Below are 13,395 nucleotides of genomic sequence, written 5' to 3' on the forward strand. Positions count from 1 at the left end.
CACTTTACCACGATGGATGCCACCTCGTCTGGCGACGGGCTTGTGCTTACATGTTATCCTGTAGCTGTGGCTTGCAAACCAATGAGACTTCGATAGACTATGTATACTTTAGCGACAACCACGCCATTCACTTACGCGGGTTGCTGTTCTTATGTAGCCGACCAGTATCTATAACCGACCCTACACCATACGCGACCCCGGAACGCTAGAGTAGGGGTTCAGTTAGAGTATGGATCCGGGGTTGTCAAGCATTCATCTCGTGTCACGCCCTGTATTACACAAGTTAAGCAGATGTTATCCCAGTCGTCCTTTATCGGTATCCTGAAAAATTGTGGCGACATGTCTACCACTTACTGATGAGAATCGAAAGAAGTACATAGCTCGTGTGAGAATCACTAGTGTTTTAAGGAACATTACAAAACTTAAGATGTAAAATTCAATCACATTCAAAGCATTGTCCGGTACACATGGGGTCTGTACCCCATTTATCTCGGATGACAAGCATTCATCACAGACGAATATACGAGCACTCCGTCAGTTGACTCATTCCCATCACGCCGGCAAGGACATCTCTGGGGAAATGAACGAAAGGCAGAGAGTGGGGGGAGTATCCGACACGAGGCGGAAGATTCAATGCGTCCCAGCACTAATTCCCCAGCTTGGACAGGAGAAATTCGCTAGCATCACCAGTGTCAGAAAGATATGTGAAATGTGGCGGTGCCACAATCAAAGTCCCAAGGCAGACTAAATCTCCCACTGCGCAATAGACCTTGACTTTATCTTTGGGAAAATTTGCAATCTGGCCCCCCTCTTGGGCGTTGCGTGTGTATCCGAAAAGGACAACGCCCTTGACCTTGTCCTGCACATCTGCGGAAAGGCGCCTAATGGCACCGTTCATAACAGCTGTTCCTTGGCTAGAGATGCCATCAGTATGAATGGAACACGTAGGGGACAGCCTAGACACACCTGTAGCCACCGGCAACAATCTGAGTGTCAGGGCACTTGGATACAGCTTGCTCAAACAGTCCTTGTGCCTCTGCAATTGCAGCTTGGGAAGTTCCCTCCGGCAGAGCATTTGATGGGAGATCCGCAGTGTATCTGGGTCCGACACCCTGGCAGGCGACATCATCTGGCCTAGCTGACTTCAACAGGTTGCAGACCGCAGGGCCGGTTGAAACGCCCTGGATTGATCAGTATCATCACGTACAACGGGATGAACTGAAGCTCACCAGAAGGCCCGGCTCCGTGGAAGCTCGGGCGAAGATAAAGGTAATGGGCTTGCAAGGGCCATCCCGCAACTCGTTCCCACCAGACACTGCTCCAGATTGTCAGTAATCACTCACGCCACGGAAGGGTTCATTCCCTAACATACATTGTCGTTCCTGGAGATCCACCGGGCTTGCTACTGCAGTCGCAGTCAGCGCAATCACGATGTTGCGGAAGTGCATAATGAGGAAACTTCTTTAGAAAGTGGGTTGTGTCTCTGCGATGCGAGTGCGATGCAGTCTGGATAGAAGTTCTTCCTCGGACGAAGCAGCCATCTTTATAGTATTTGTGTTGTAGAAGCGTCCAGCACATATGCCTCGGTATATTGTCCCGTCTGTCATAGATATAGTGCCTAGCCTTGCCTGGCAGACACCGTGCGCAGGAATTTGCAGTTTGGATAGGCCAACTGCGACTACAAGTTGGAATGCCAGTGAGCCAGATGATTCTCATCCAGCTGCCGAGTATTGTATGGTCCACTTCTGACCTATGATATCCATTATCGATAACAGAGTACCGAGGAAGGCGTGTTTAAGTTTCTTGGTTTGCGTCTCTTAATTAACTTGATCCTCATCGATAGGCGGAGATCTGGGGTTCCCGGTGGATCTATCAATCTAAATTAATCTAACCCGCTATGAAGAACTGTCCCGCGATACTCCAGCACGCTTATCCTAACTTCAACTTCGGATGGTGGTCCGTACTTCAATGAGAATAGTGAGTTCCTAGGGTTTCCGATGTTGTTGGAAGCGGGGTCTCGTATTTTGACCAGCGTCAGCATGCGCCCCAAAAGAAGATGATGTCTCCTTAGCCTTGCCGATGCCACATTCATGCAGAGAAATAGCGTATTTAGCTCACGTCACAGATTGTGGGGAAGTTCAAAATTCCGTGTTCATTTCAGAACATCCTTTGCCGTGAAGAACAAGGGCCATGGGTCAGAATACCCGGCGTCAGTATACTGCGGGGTGGCAGTCGATGGAGGATGCACAGACGACTAGCGCATACTGGACCCTGGACAATTTCCCTCATATATTGCGGGGCAATAGTACGAAGTCTAAGCCTGCCTTGTGTCCCAGGGCCTGGAAGAAAGCTGATCAATCAGAGAAGCCGAGAAGAGAGAGATCGACCTGGGTGGTCTCCTAGTAGCCATACAGGTCGCATTAGTATGCATTGAAACAGTCAGACGACCATTCCATTGTAGGAAATATCCTATTAGGCAATAGCCGATTTTATCTGAGATCCTTCAAGTAACTATCACTATTAACTACCAGCCCAGATAGGTAATGACCTAATCAATCCCAGGGCACTGTATTGCAATATATATTTTCATCAGGTTCCTAGAATCTGTCTGTGCTTTATAGATTATATTGATATCAAAGATGTATAGTCAAGATTTTTGTATATAATGTACTATATTATAGCAATATATTTATATGAGTTGATGTGAATTTATATCAAATTACTATATTTAGCCATCGCATCTAAAGCCTTGAAGCCCGTAGCTGGTGACCAAAGGCTGAAGTTCAGATAGAAACCTCAGAAAATATGCAAGGGAAATTTCACCAGGAGTGATTGGTGACATTTACTCGTTCATGTTGCAGAAACTTCCCGGCTGGCTTTTTTTGTCTTGTTTCTTGGACTTTGTTCCTGCTGCAAGCAACAACACTAGCGATAGCCGCGGCCTCAGGCTGCAAGGCAGAGTTCAATACGTTAGGTTCTTAATACGGATCATCTTTGTTCCGGATCCATCTCCATCTATGGATTCTGGGGTCACTACCTTCTCTAGAGCATCGAGTCAATACTATATAGCCTGCCAACGTGAGAAGAATCCATATGCAATTGCTCGCGCCATTCCATCTCTGCCGTTCTCCTTTTAAGCAAGCCATAAAAAGATGACCCGTGACTGCTGAAGTCTTGACATGATACTAGAATCCGGTCTGCAACTTCACACAAATATATGTAATATCCGTTCATAACTTCCAACAAATACAAAGCGTCGTAGCTCGAGTCAAGCCAAATATATCTGCTTGGTGTATTCTTGGGGTTACCCGGTTGGCATAACTGAGGCGTGAATTCACTGCCGGAGAAGACCGGTTATTGAGCACTCGAGCTACCACAAGATGCGTCTAAAACGCTGCGAGTATCCAGCCCACGTGGTAGTATTTCGCAGGTACCGGCATAATGTAATTGGTTAATTTTGGAAGATGAGGCTATATGATATTATGAAACTACAATGGCACCGTAAGGGTATTAAGGTTAAGGAACGCAAGATCCAGATACGTATGAGGACACCTATAGAAACTGTGCAAATGTGCAGTTGATAGTAAAGCAAGCCAAGCAAAAGTGGTTATAAGACAATGATCTTACGCCAACCTATGTTTTGGCACTGGTGTGGAAGCAGGTATCACAAGGAGATTTGCATATTCGAAGTTCAACACGGCATGCAGCTTCTATATTGCCTATATGTATCTTGGCTGAAGTAAGGCGGTACAAAAACAGAATCATACATGCATGTCATAATATCAGTGTTGGCTCATCGCGTTAACGTGCCCATCCCATCAGAACCAGCACTCAAGTCGAACAATCCTTTGCAACCGGGAGATCGAGCCGGGAATCAGAGGCAGGAGGAAGGCGAGCCGGGTATAGGACAAGTGTGCGACAGCACATTGAGAGTGGTTCCTTAATGCTGTGGAGATGTGTAAGTCTGGCTGTGTTGCAAGCATGAAAGGTCTCAGGATATGGTCACTTACGCTGCAGGAAGAGCAGGAGCAGCTAGCGCAGTTACCGCTGCAGCAGTTGCAAGAGCAGGGAGACATTTTGATGGAAGTGGAAAGCTTTGAGAGGTTTCTCGAAGGGGTTTTATAACTCGAATTGAAGGCTTGGATGCTTGTGTGCGACGAGTGAATGTGATGATGGAAGAAACTGGACTTTGCCTGCCAGAAACGTCCTATTTATACCTTTGACGGGCTTGATTTAGTGGCCAGTGCAAAGCAAAATAAATGGGATTTACCCGCCAGAACCGCAGAAAAGGCATTGGGCATCGGCATAGCGCATCAGCCCACGGAAGCGCTAGGTTTTCATGGCGGCGTGGGGGGAGAGGCAGCTTTCCAAGCCTCATTCTCCGCGATTCCATCATACAATAACATGTTGTGGAGTTGGATCAGGTAGACTGTGACAGGGATGGTATAGCCCGACATTGCCAGCCGACATACGTGAGTTTCAAGGCACCATGACTGCCCCACTCGGCGTAGATAGTATACATGAGTAGTGCGCTTTCCAGTGTCAACGAGGTCTGAAGACCGGCATCGCTTATACTGGGATCCTACCGTGCATCCTAGACTACTCAAAGGAAATACGGAGCCAAAACCAAAAGAAAAGATCCAACTGAGCTGGGTCAAATTCTCGAGATGGCGCTCTTATACGCAGATACAGATGAGGACCTTGGGAACTTGAGCACCTTGGTAGCACTCCCGTGGGTCGTCAGGACCCCCTATCTCCTATATTTCACTTCCCTGCGTGCGTCGTCTACTGCAATATTATCTTTTCCTGCCAGCTAGCCTATCATCCACAAAGGAACGCACTAAAGGGGGTGAAAACAAAAAAAAAAAAATTCTTTTCCTGTGGGATTGTATGCATTGCCCTGATTCGGGAGATTAGCAGCACCCACAACAGAATACTAATCACCCACCCAGGAAACTGCTAAAATCGCGCATCTCATGATTCAACTAACAAGATGAATGAGGTCCAATGAGATAGGTCATTGTCGTCTTCAATCTGCCCCCACCAGCAGGTCAAAGCAACAGGACTTCTAAAATCCTCCACTCAACCGGGAAAGAATAGGAGGCTAGGAGCTGCTTACGCTCTTGCCTGATCAGAATCTGCATTGCTGATAGAAATGACAAATATACCATCGGTGTGATACTCTCTGTGACAAAACCCTGATCATTCTATGATCCACCAGCAGGTTGGTATTGGTCCAAGCAAGCCATGGCTGACTGCGGCAGCGTCGGTAAGGTTCCCTAAGAAGGTATCCGGTTCGCTACGAGCCGATTAATTTCGTGTAGCCAAGCATGGAAGATAGTCTAGTCGCGTTATTATACGTAGTTTGTTCTCAGGTTTCCTACGGACAAAGGCTTCCCGTCATCTGCGAAAGCAAGCTTTTACCACTTCAAGCTGGGTCCCACCCCAGAACGTACGCCTAGACATGACATTGAATACGGTTGCCTGTAGCTCGTGCGAAGTGCCGAACTTTTCACGCGCAGTGTGATCTAGTGAAACCCGGAGTATGCACATGCCTCCGTGCCAAGTATATGAAGTTACGGCACCTCCGAGCAAGCAAAGAGTGATTGGCGATGTTTAGCGTAGCCCCCACGCCCTATGAATAAGGATACGCAAGGGTATTATACGTTTCTGGAATAGGGAAGGCAATTCCGCTTAGTTGTAAAATAATGAGTATGGTATTTGACTCATTACTGCCTTGTAGCAGCCTATGTATATGACCACCCCAATGAATACCTTCACGGTGAAGGTTTCCCTCCTGCATTTTACAACACTTTTGGGTGGCGAACCTCGTGTGAGGCGTGAGGATAAGGGACTCATGCCTCTATATGCCTGCTCGGATTAGCTTGTCCATACCTTTCGCTACTGAGTTCAATAAATGCTTCGCATTCGAGTTCCTTTTCACGTTTCTGTTTCCCTATTAGGAGATTTGCCTACATGACCCCTTGAATATTACGCTGACGGCTCTGAGGTTCGTAGACTGCGACATGTGAAAGTACCTCTTGCTTCGATTTCTTCCCTTACAATCCTTGGCTTATGTTATCAACGCTTCTCGTGATTGAGATGTAACTATTAATCGAAGCCTGTTACCGAGTCTAATGTCTATAGAAATGCCTCACAAGAATATAGTGTGCAAGATGATAGATATTGATTAAGTCAATGTAGCTATACACAGAATTGCTTCCATAGACTGGGCGCGACGTTTGTCACCACGCCAAGGCAAGTAAAGGCAAAGCGAGACAATTAGAACGAATAAGTGAGACTCTAAAGCACGATAACCTGGTGGAAAGTGCAGGGTAACTGTACAGCCACAGATTGGAGACATCGAGACTGGGCATTTGGATAACGCAGAACCGATTTCCTGCGCCACCCTGCAAAACATTTTCTAGGCCCACTTGCCAAGAAGTGCCATCAAACCAACTCCCCAAAGCATTGAAATCACCATGAATGTCAGTCGTTTGTTGTCTTGAGTACGATGGGGATCGAAGAGGAAATCGCGAGCCAGCAACTCGACCAATCCGGTGTAGATCAGAATACCAGCGGAGATCGCATCCAGAACACCTGAGACGACATTCGCGGTGAATGAGCCTGAATTGTAGGTGGTTCTGACGCCGAGTCCGATTGCGATAGATATCGGTGTGGTCAAGCCATACAGCGTGCACAGAACCCAGGGCAACCAGCTGCCTTTGCGGAAGGGAATCGCTGACATCCGGGCGCCAATACCCAATCCCTCAAATGACTGGTGGAAGACGAGGACCGGGTATAGAGTGGAAAATTCTTCACCAGTAACACCGAGGTTCAAGCCAATAATGACTGAGTGGAAGATGACGCCGAACTCTAGGATTAGGAAGGCGGCAATCTGCTGCTTGAAAGACCTCTCCGACAACGAGTCATTGACGGATTGAGATTCAAGCTGTGCTTCCTTCTCAACAGGGGCTTGGTTAGCCACTGTGGTAGTATGCAAGCTGTTGTCCGTTGCGCTGGTCATGATAGGCTCCGGGTCCTCTCGGCAGATTCCGTACTTGACCTCAACATATCGCTCTGCGCCAAAGTCAAGAAGGAAGATTCCGATGAGAGAAGCAAGGACAATGGCTGGGCACCAAGAATAGTCCCCCCAGTGCCCGGTCATGCCAACGCAAGACGCCGGTCCAATTTCATCGTATGCGGGATCCAAGAGATGGATAAACGCTGTGGCCACAATGACACCTGCACCGAAGTATCGCGCGAAGAGATAGACGTAAAGTGGGATATGAAGGCGAGGAGCACGCTTGGCTATTACAGGGAAGAATGTAACAGCGGTGGAGATAATCAGGATCACAAAGATCGCGGATACACGCGCACCTAAGCGTCCATCGTAGTCGTTTTCGGAGGCGTTGAGGTAACAGATGATTTCTGCCGGGTCCGCGGTGTCGAGATCGACGTTGTTAGGATTGAACGACATCGTGAAAGGGATTGAGCTTGAGAAGAAAATTCCAAAGTTCTTGGTCTGGTTCGACTCGCGCTGGGACGCCGCGTTTTATAGGGTAAATCAGGGGCTCTTTGTGCGATACCTTGTGAGAAAATGACTCCCATGGCCAGGCATTTGAACGACTGACAAGGACCATGGAAGCCGAAATTACCACTATCTAGTCACCACATGGTGGCAAGCGATCTATAAGCGAGAATGGAATGGTGGGAGTGTCTGAGCTGGCGCGCGCAAACCGTTAACATAATTTGATGACGGGCCGTATTGGGCTGGCAACTAGAGGCAGCTAAAGTTCATACTACTACTCAATTCGTTCCTAACAGGTCGATAGCATAGTGATCCCGAAATTGCATGGCATCTGAGTGGAGTTGTCTGATGCTGCATGTCCATGCCATGGTCCACCCTGGGAGTAAAGTGGATCATGCGGGTAGTATCCGGACTATCTGCTCGAATCGAAGTCCAGGCAATATCAACATTTCCCCAGGGTCCCCAAAGTTGTTTCAGCTTCTCCACCCATCTTTCGACGTTGGATCTCGATTCGCGGATTCTCTGTCTTTGCTTCTACCAAGCAACTCTGGGCAAAAACAAGCAAAAAGGCCAAGTCAAGGAAATGAGTGTGTGGCAGTGCTGCTGGAGACTTCAAGCAGGTCTCTAACCAAGGCTTGCCATCCGCAACATATGGCTGTCGAGAGGGGCACGGAGGATGTCTGCTTCAAAAGCCCTGTTGAAAGGTTTAGATAGCAGACACCATAACGGACCACACAGGACTTCGGATTTCATTTGTTTTGTTTCCCAGACTGGTTCAGGCTAGTCGAAATACTCAATGGACATTATCCCGGGAGATCTCTCGGCCGGGATTTTATTAGCAAAGTTGCGACAACCGTGACTAACATTTTATTTATCAAAGACGAGAACGGAGCATACTCCGGAGTGGTATTAGTCCATGCGGTCACATGCTGCAATAGTCAGGTTATATTGCGCATTCCCTGGTCGACCAGCACAAGCTTCCCACACGGTACTGTTAGTTGCAGTGGAATCTGAGTAATTTGAAGTGGAACTGGGTAGACACAGTTTGCCTGTGACAACCAAGAGGGAAATCAATACGCCATAAGGACAAAAGAAAGAAGGGGAGGAAGTGCTTTGTTCTAGTGTGCTTGGCTGTCAGCCTTTAGGGCTGGAGTTGTAAGTCATTGATGTCACATGACACACGGTATTCCATGACAGCCTGACAGCCTGGACGGCCAGGTTGTCCACTGCAGTCGAGATTCTCATTTCAATGCTTTCTTCCTTCTCTCGCAGTTCAACATCCATGGGAGGACCGACAGATCCCCAATATCACGACCCTATGGCCACTACCTTCCACCTTTTCCCGCTATTGCCACCGGAAATTCGACACTACATCTGGCACCTCTCTCTCCCCCATGAGCGAGTGATCCATATCTCGTGCGACCGGGGTATCCTTCGCACGTCACGGCGATATGCTCGCTGTTTTCGCGCCGACTGCGCCAATCCGCCGCAGCTACAAGTAAATACGGAGGCCCGCCATGTGACCCTACGGTTGTATGCGCCTTACTTCCGGACGGAATATAAGCCTCATGGCTGCATTTATTTAGCCCCCGATCAGGATGTTGTGCATCTGCACGAGGCAGTGTTAGCATACCTCAGCACCGCGGAGAGGGCGGCTCTCCAACGGCTGATGATTGATGTCCATGACTACGCGTCCTTTGGCGCGTATTGGATGGATAGTATGTGTAGGATGAAACAATTGAAAGAAATTGTGTTGGTGGTGCTTCCGCTTACCTCTTCTCCATATCGATCTGATCAGTTGCCGATGGGGGACGGTGAGATTGTTGGTATGCTGAAAGCTGCCTTTGTGGAGGGAGCTCGGACGAGCCCAGACTGGGCCATGCCACGCGTCAAAGTGATATCGCATGAAGGGTCAGCAATGGGAGATATCGTCGTTACGTCGGATGATCTGAAGACCGATTGAGGCTATGGCCCTTTCGGGAGAGCCGAAAGCGACCATCCAGCTGAAACGTGACGAAACAATCTGACACCTGGTCCTGTCGGATGGTGGGGAATCCCTGCTCGATGCGGAATACGAACACACGGGGCGTTGGAATTCCCTCCGACTGCCAGCGTCCGTCTGGAATGTGGGGATCGGATGCGTAACACTTATGAGACACCTCCTGCCTCCAGTGCCTGGATCATCGATCGATCTTCACGTCTGGATTAACCAGTATCTCGGCCATACCCGATCGATAACAATGAAAGTGATCATTGTCGGAGGTGGTATTGGTGGCCTCGCGACTGCGATTGGTTTGCGTCGTGCTGGTCACCAGGTACAGGTAAGAGGAACGCAGTTCGTGTCGATCATTTAAAACACAGGCTAACAACCGGCCACGGACCTGGCAGATATTTGAACGGTCGTCGTTTCTCCACGAAATTGGTGCAGCTATCAATATCTGCCCAAATGCCGCTCGGGTTCTCTCGCATTGGGGATTCAATGTGGAACTAGCGCGCATGGTGGCCGCACGCCAGTCTATTGTGGCACTCGGCAGCTCGCTCAAACCATTGGCGGAAGTGGACTGCTCCAAGTGTGATGAGATTTATGGTGCACCGTGGTTCCTGGCCCATCGAGTCGACCTGCATTCGGAGCTACGACGTCTAGCTACCGCCCAGGAGGGACCTGGATCACCTGCAGATATCGTCTTGAACGCAAAGGTCGTTGGATATGACGCTTCTGGGGGCTATGTAACGCTGGCTGATGGGTCGGTGCACGGCGCGGATCTCATTGTCGCAGCGGACGGAATACATACGTCCGCGATCCATCATGTTCATGGCCGCGCAACACCACCCGTTTCTACCGGCTCAGCAGTGTTTCGCTTCCTCCTCTCAACCGAGGACTTGCCAGACGACCCGAGTCTAGAGCCACACTTCGGTGATGGCCTGATGAGGGTGATGGCCGCAGAGGGCGTGAGGCGGCTGGTTTGGTATCCATGTGCGAAGTAAGACTGCCTTTGCTTGCCGTTTGGCATCATTTCATGCATTGACTGATTGTATTGCGCAGTAACACGGTGCAAAACTTTGTGGGAATACACCCCGATCAACATAATGGTCATGAACAAGAATGTCAGTCTCTCATGTTTACGCTTTCTGTTCATTGTGGCTGACAATCAATGCCATAGCCTGGGATCGGTCCGCCGATGTCAATGATGTTTTGGCGCAATACCATGACTTCCACCCCAGCATATTAAACATTATCAGGTATTGCTGGGGCGATCGCCTTCTTGTTTCAAAAGCTAACCTACGCTCAGAAAAGCCACAAATATCAAGCGGTGGCCCCTTCTGTACCGGGAACCCGTACCAACTTGGAGCTGTGACCGTCTAGTTCTCATTGGGGACGCAGCGCATCCTATGCTACCTCGTATGTTCTTTTGAGTCAGGCCTGCATGCAATGCAACATCATTTCTAACACCCATACTATAGACCAAGGCCAAGGTGGTGCCCAGGCTATCGAGGATGCAGGTGCATTGAGTGAGATCTTCACTCGGTTGCCGGCCAACCCCACGGCAGATGAGATCCGCGACCGTCTAGCAGTATTTGAAAGGGTTCGGATCAAGCGTGCATCAGCGATACAGGTCTGCTCAAATGTTGGACAGGACGAAGCTTGGAAAATCCGGGAACACGCACAGAAGTACATGCCGGAAGGGGTTAATGTGCCCACGTCGCCATCAGAGTTTATGGAACATAACTTCCGTTACGACGTGCTCAAGGATAGTCGGCAGCATCTCGAGGACTTCTTGGAGAAGAATTAGAATCAGGAAGCTTCACTTTCGTATTGACTGGATAGATTTTACCGCAATCTACCATATTCTACGTTGGCTCATGGTATCTACTACGATTTTCTATGGCGACACTCCTTATTGGGGCATAAAGTTTGAAGTAGGTAAGAACAAAAAGTTCCGATGGCATAGGCTTGAGTAGGCTGGTAGAATAGAACATCAATGGCTACGACGCGGTGGGCATTTTTATACTACTATATGTTAGACTTATAAGACGACTACAAACTCCAATGGCCCTAAAGCTTTGTAGGGGCAGGGATGCAGACAATTATGACCCAGCAGCTGCGGCGATGGATTCCTTCGCACAACCGAAATCACAGGTATTTTTCTACTGATCTACATCGCTGTGCAAAAGAGAAAAACGTTCAAGTTCAATGCGATATGGGTATTTGTCAGGCTTTTGTCTCCGTATGCTCTACTGCAACGGCTCTATCGAACTAATACATGGCGGATCGCCATTCTAAATTACATATGATACATGATTCATTTCCATTTCCACTCGGAGTTGCGATGGATGAAATAGTCCTTGCTCTGAATCGCCTTGCGAATGCCCCAAAGCCCACCAAGGGGCCAGATATCGCGCAGTTTGCGACTCCACGACTCGCTGCGCTCTTTCCGATCCGCTTCGACATCGATGCGCACTTTATCATACACGCTGGGCAGGGTCTCCGCCGTGTACTTCCGTCGCAAGCCGTCATACCAGTCGCGATCGTACATCTTCCAAAACTCGTCCTGGTTATAGTATGTGTGGGCATAGAACCATTTCATGCCGCCCAGCTCCCGTAGTCGCCGTTCCAGATCTCGATTTGCGGCGACAAACGTGTCCGGATCCTTGGGTCCGAACCCCCACACGCCAATATTTAACATCTGGCCGGGCGTGAAGCCCTCACTCTTCACCGTGGTCTCATGCGGGTGGAAGGTCGGCGCTGGGCTTTGCTTCAGCGGACACAGCCATAACGGCCAAATGCCCAACTTCTCGCTGGTATAGTCGATAAAGGACTCGGCCGTGGCGTATGGCAGCGCCAGATCCTGGATCATGTACCGACTCGACTCCCCGCTGGCATGCAGCGCCTTGTATAGCATCCGGGTGTGTAAGAAGTCATCCAGCCACCAGCGCGTGAGTCGGTTGAAGGGGAAATGGAAGTACTGGAATGCCGACCGTCCGACCCAGAAGCCGGCACGGTCGTAACGGAAGAGATACTCGGCCAGCGGGATGTAATCCGAGACGGGGCCCTGTGCCGCTCGCGTCTTCTCCTGCACATGGAGATAGTACCATGGGTCCCAGGCATGGCTGAACGTCTGCACCTGCGCCGCAGAGGGCATCTCGTCCGTCATCTCGCCCGCGACCACCACCCCGTGTTCCGGCCCGTAGACGATCCCATCGACATAGTCATTCCGGTCGTTCAATGTGTGTTCGTGCACCGAGTGGACCGAATCCTTCACACTCCGCTGTGGATGATACGTCGCCTTGACGAACTTCTTCGCCTCGATCAACTGCAGCTCAATCAGGGTGGTGACGCCTAAACTGCCCACCGCACCGGCAGCGCCGTGGAAGAGATCCGCGTTCTCACTCTCCGACGCCTTGACCACGCTGCCATCTGCCAGGATCATCTCGACCGAATGGATCGTCTTGTCAAAAAACCCGTATTTGAAGCTGGAACTTTCCCCGGCCGTACCCGCAAAGCCGCCGCCTGCGGTGATGCCCGGGAACTCCATCACGACCGGCGGCACCAATCCGTATTTCATGGTGGCCTCGACCAGGCGGTCCATGGGGACATTGGGCTCGACGAGGGCCCTTCTCGTGGTGGGATCGACGTGTAACACATTGCGGAGGTCGCCAATGTCGACTTCGCGGTCTCGGCGGATCGGTCGCGTGCTGTTGGTCGAGCCATGGTTGATTCGGAAGGGCTCCTTGCGCTCGTAGAAACCCCGAATGCTGTTCGCAATGCGGGAGACCGCCGTCTTATGGCGTGCCAGCCCCATGCCGGGCAGAATTGTGCTAGTGGTGGTGGGTAGTGGTCGCGCCGGATGTGGTTAAAGACGCTC

The 13,395-nt window shown here is 49.9% G+C and overlaps 6 protein-coding genes across 6 annotated transcripts; 3 read left to right on the forward strand and 3 right to left on the reverse strand.

Moving 5' to 3' along the window:
• Nucleotides 1–646: 646 nt before the first annotated feature.
• Nucleotides 647–1,856, reverse strand: BDV37DRAFT_291811 (cutinase family protein; the record flags this gene model as incomplete). Its single annotated transcript, XM_032089036.1, has 4 exons — nucleotides 1,373–1,856; nucleotides 1,230–1,315; nucleotides 967–1,181; nucleotides 647–914 (listed from the first exon to the last, which is right to left on the reverse strand). The coding sequence occupies exons 1-4, from the start codon at nucleotides 1,446–1,448 to the stop codon at nucleotides 647–649; spliced, it is 645 nt and encodes a 214-aa protein (XP_031943984.1). The 5' UTR covers nucleotides 1,449–1,856.
• Nucleotides 1,857–3,424: 1,568 nt separating this feature from the next.
• Nucleotides 3,425–4,158, forward strand: BDV37DRAFT_242371 (uncharacterized protein). Its single transcript, XM_032081309.1, has 2 exons — nucleotides 3,425–3,946; nucleotides 4,011–4,158. The coding sequence occupies exon 1, from the start codon at nucleotides 3,768–3,770 to the stop codon at nucleotides 3,942–3,944; it is 177 nt and encodes a 58-aa protein (XP_031943985.1). The 5' UTR covers nucleotides 3,425–3,767; the 3' UTR covers nucleotides 3,945–3,946; nucleotides 4,011–4,158.
• Nucleotides 4,159–6,252: 2,094 nt separating this feature from the next.
• BDV37DRAFT_291815 (Zinc/iron permease) lies at nucleotides 6,253–7,550 on the reverse strand. The gene has a single exon (XM_032089037.1). The coding sequence runs from the start codon at nucleotides 7,478–7,480 to the stop codon at nucleotides 6,425–6,427; it is 1,056 nt and encodes a 351-aa protein (XP_031943986.1). The 5' UTR covers nucleotides 7,481–7,550; the 3' UTR covers nucleotides 6,253–6,424.
• Nucleotides 7,551–8,813: 1,263 nt separating this feature from the next.
• BDV37DRAFT_280628 (2EXR domain-containing protein) lies at nucleotides 8,814–9,494 on the forward strand (the record flags this gene model as incomplete). Its single annotated transcript, XM_032086620.1, has 1 exon — nucleotides 8,814–9,494. The coding sequence occupies one exon, from the start codon at nucleotides 8,814–8,816 to the stop codon at nucleotides 9,492–9,494; it is 681 nt and encodes a 226-aa protein (XP_031943987.1).
• A 277-nt stretch (nucleotides 9,495–9,771) lies between these two features.
• Nucleotides 9,772–11,322, forward strand: BDV37DRAFT_280629 (putative salicylate hydroxylase; the record flags this gene model as incomplete). Its single annotated transcript, XM_032086621.1, has 6 exons — nucleotides 9,772–9,852; nucleotides 9,920–10,512; nucleotides 10,575–10,636; nucleotides 10,693–10,771; nucleotides 10,822–10,931; nucleotides 10,994–11,322. The coding sequence occupies 6 exons, from the start codon at nucleotides 9,772–9,774 to the stop codon at nucleotides 11,320–11,322; spliced, it is 1,254 nt and encodes a 417-aa protein (XP_031943988.1).
• Nucleotides 11,323–11,719: 397 nt separating this feature from the next.
• BDV37DRAFT_242375 (FAD-binding oxidoreductase) lies at nucleotides 11,720–13,367 on the reverse strand. The gene has a single exon (XM_032081310.1). It carries the CDS (start codon nucleotides 13,330–13,332, stop codon nucleotides 11,833–11,835), a length of 1,500 nt encoding a protein of 499 aa, XP_031943989.1. The 5' UTR covers nucleotides 13,333–13,367; the 3' UTR covers nucleotides 11,720–11,832.
• Between the last annotated feature and the right edge of the window lie 28 nt (nucleotides 13,368–13,395).

This window comes from Aspergillus pseudonomiae (assembly GCF_009193645.1).
Source record: "Aspergillus pseudonomiae strain CBS 119388 unplaced genomic scaffold BDV37scaffold_15, whole genome shotgun sequence".
NCBI classification, from domain to species: Eukaryota; Fungi; Ascomycota; class Eurotiomycetes; order Eurotiales; family Aspergillaceae; genus Aspergillus; species Aspergillus pseudonomiae.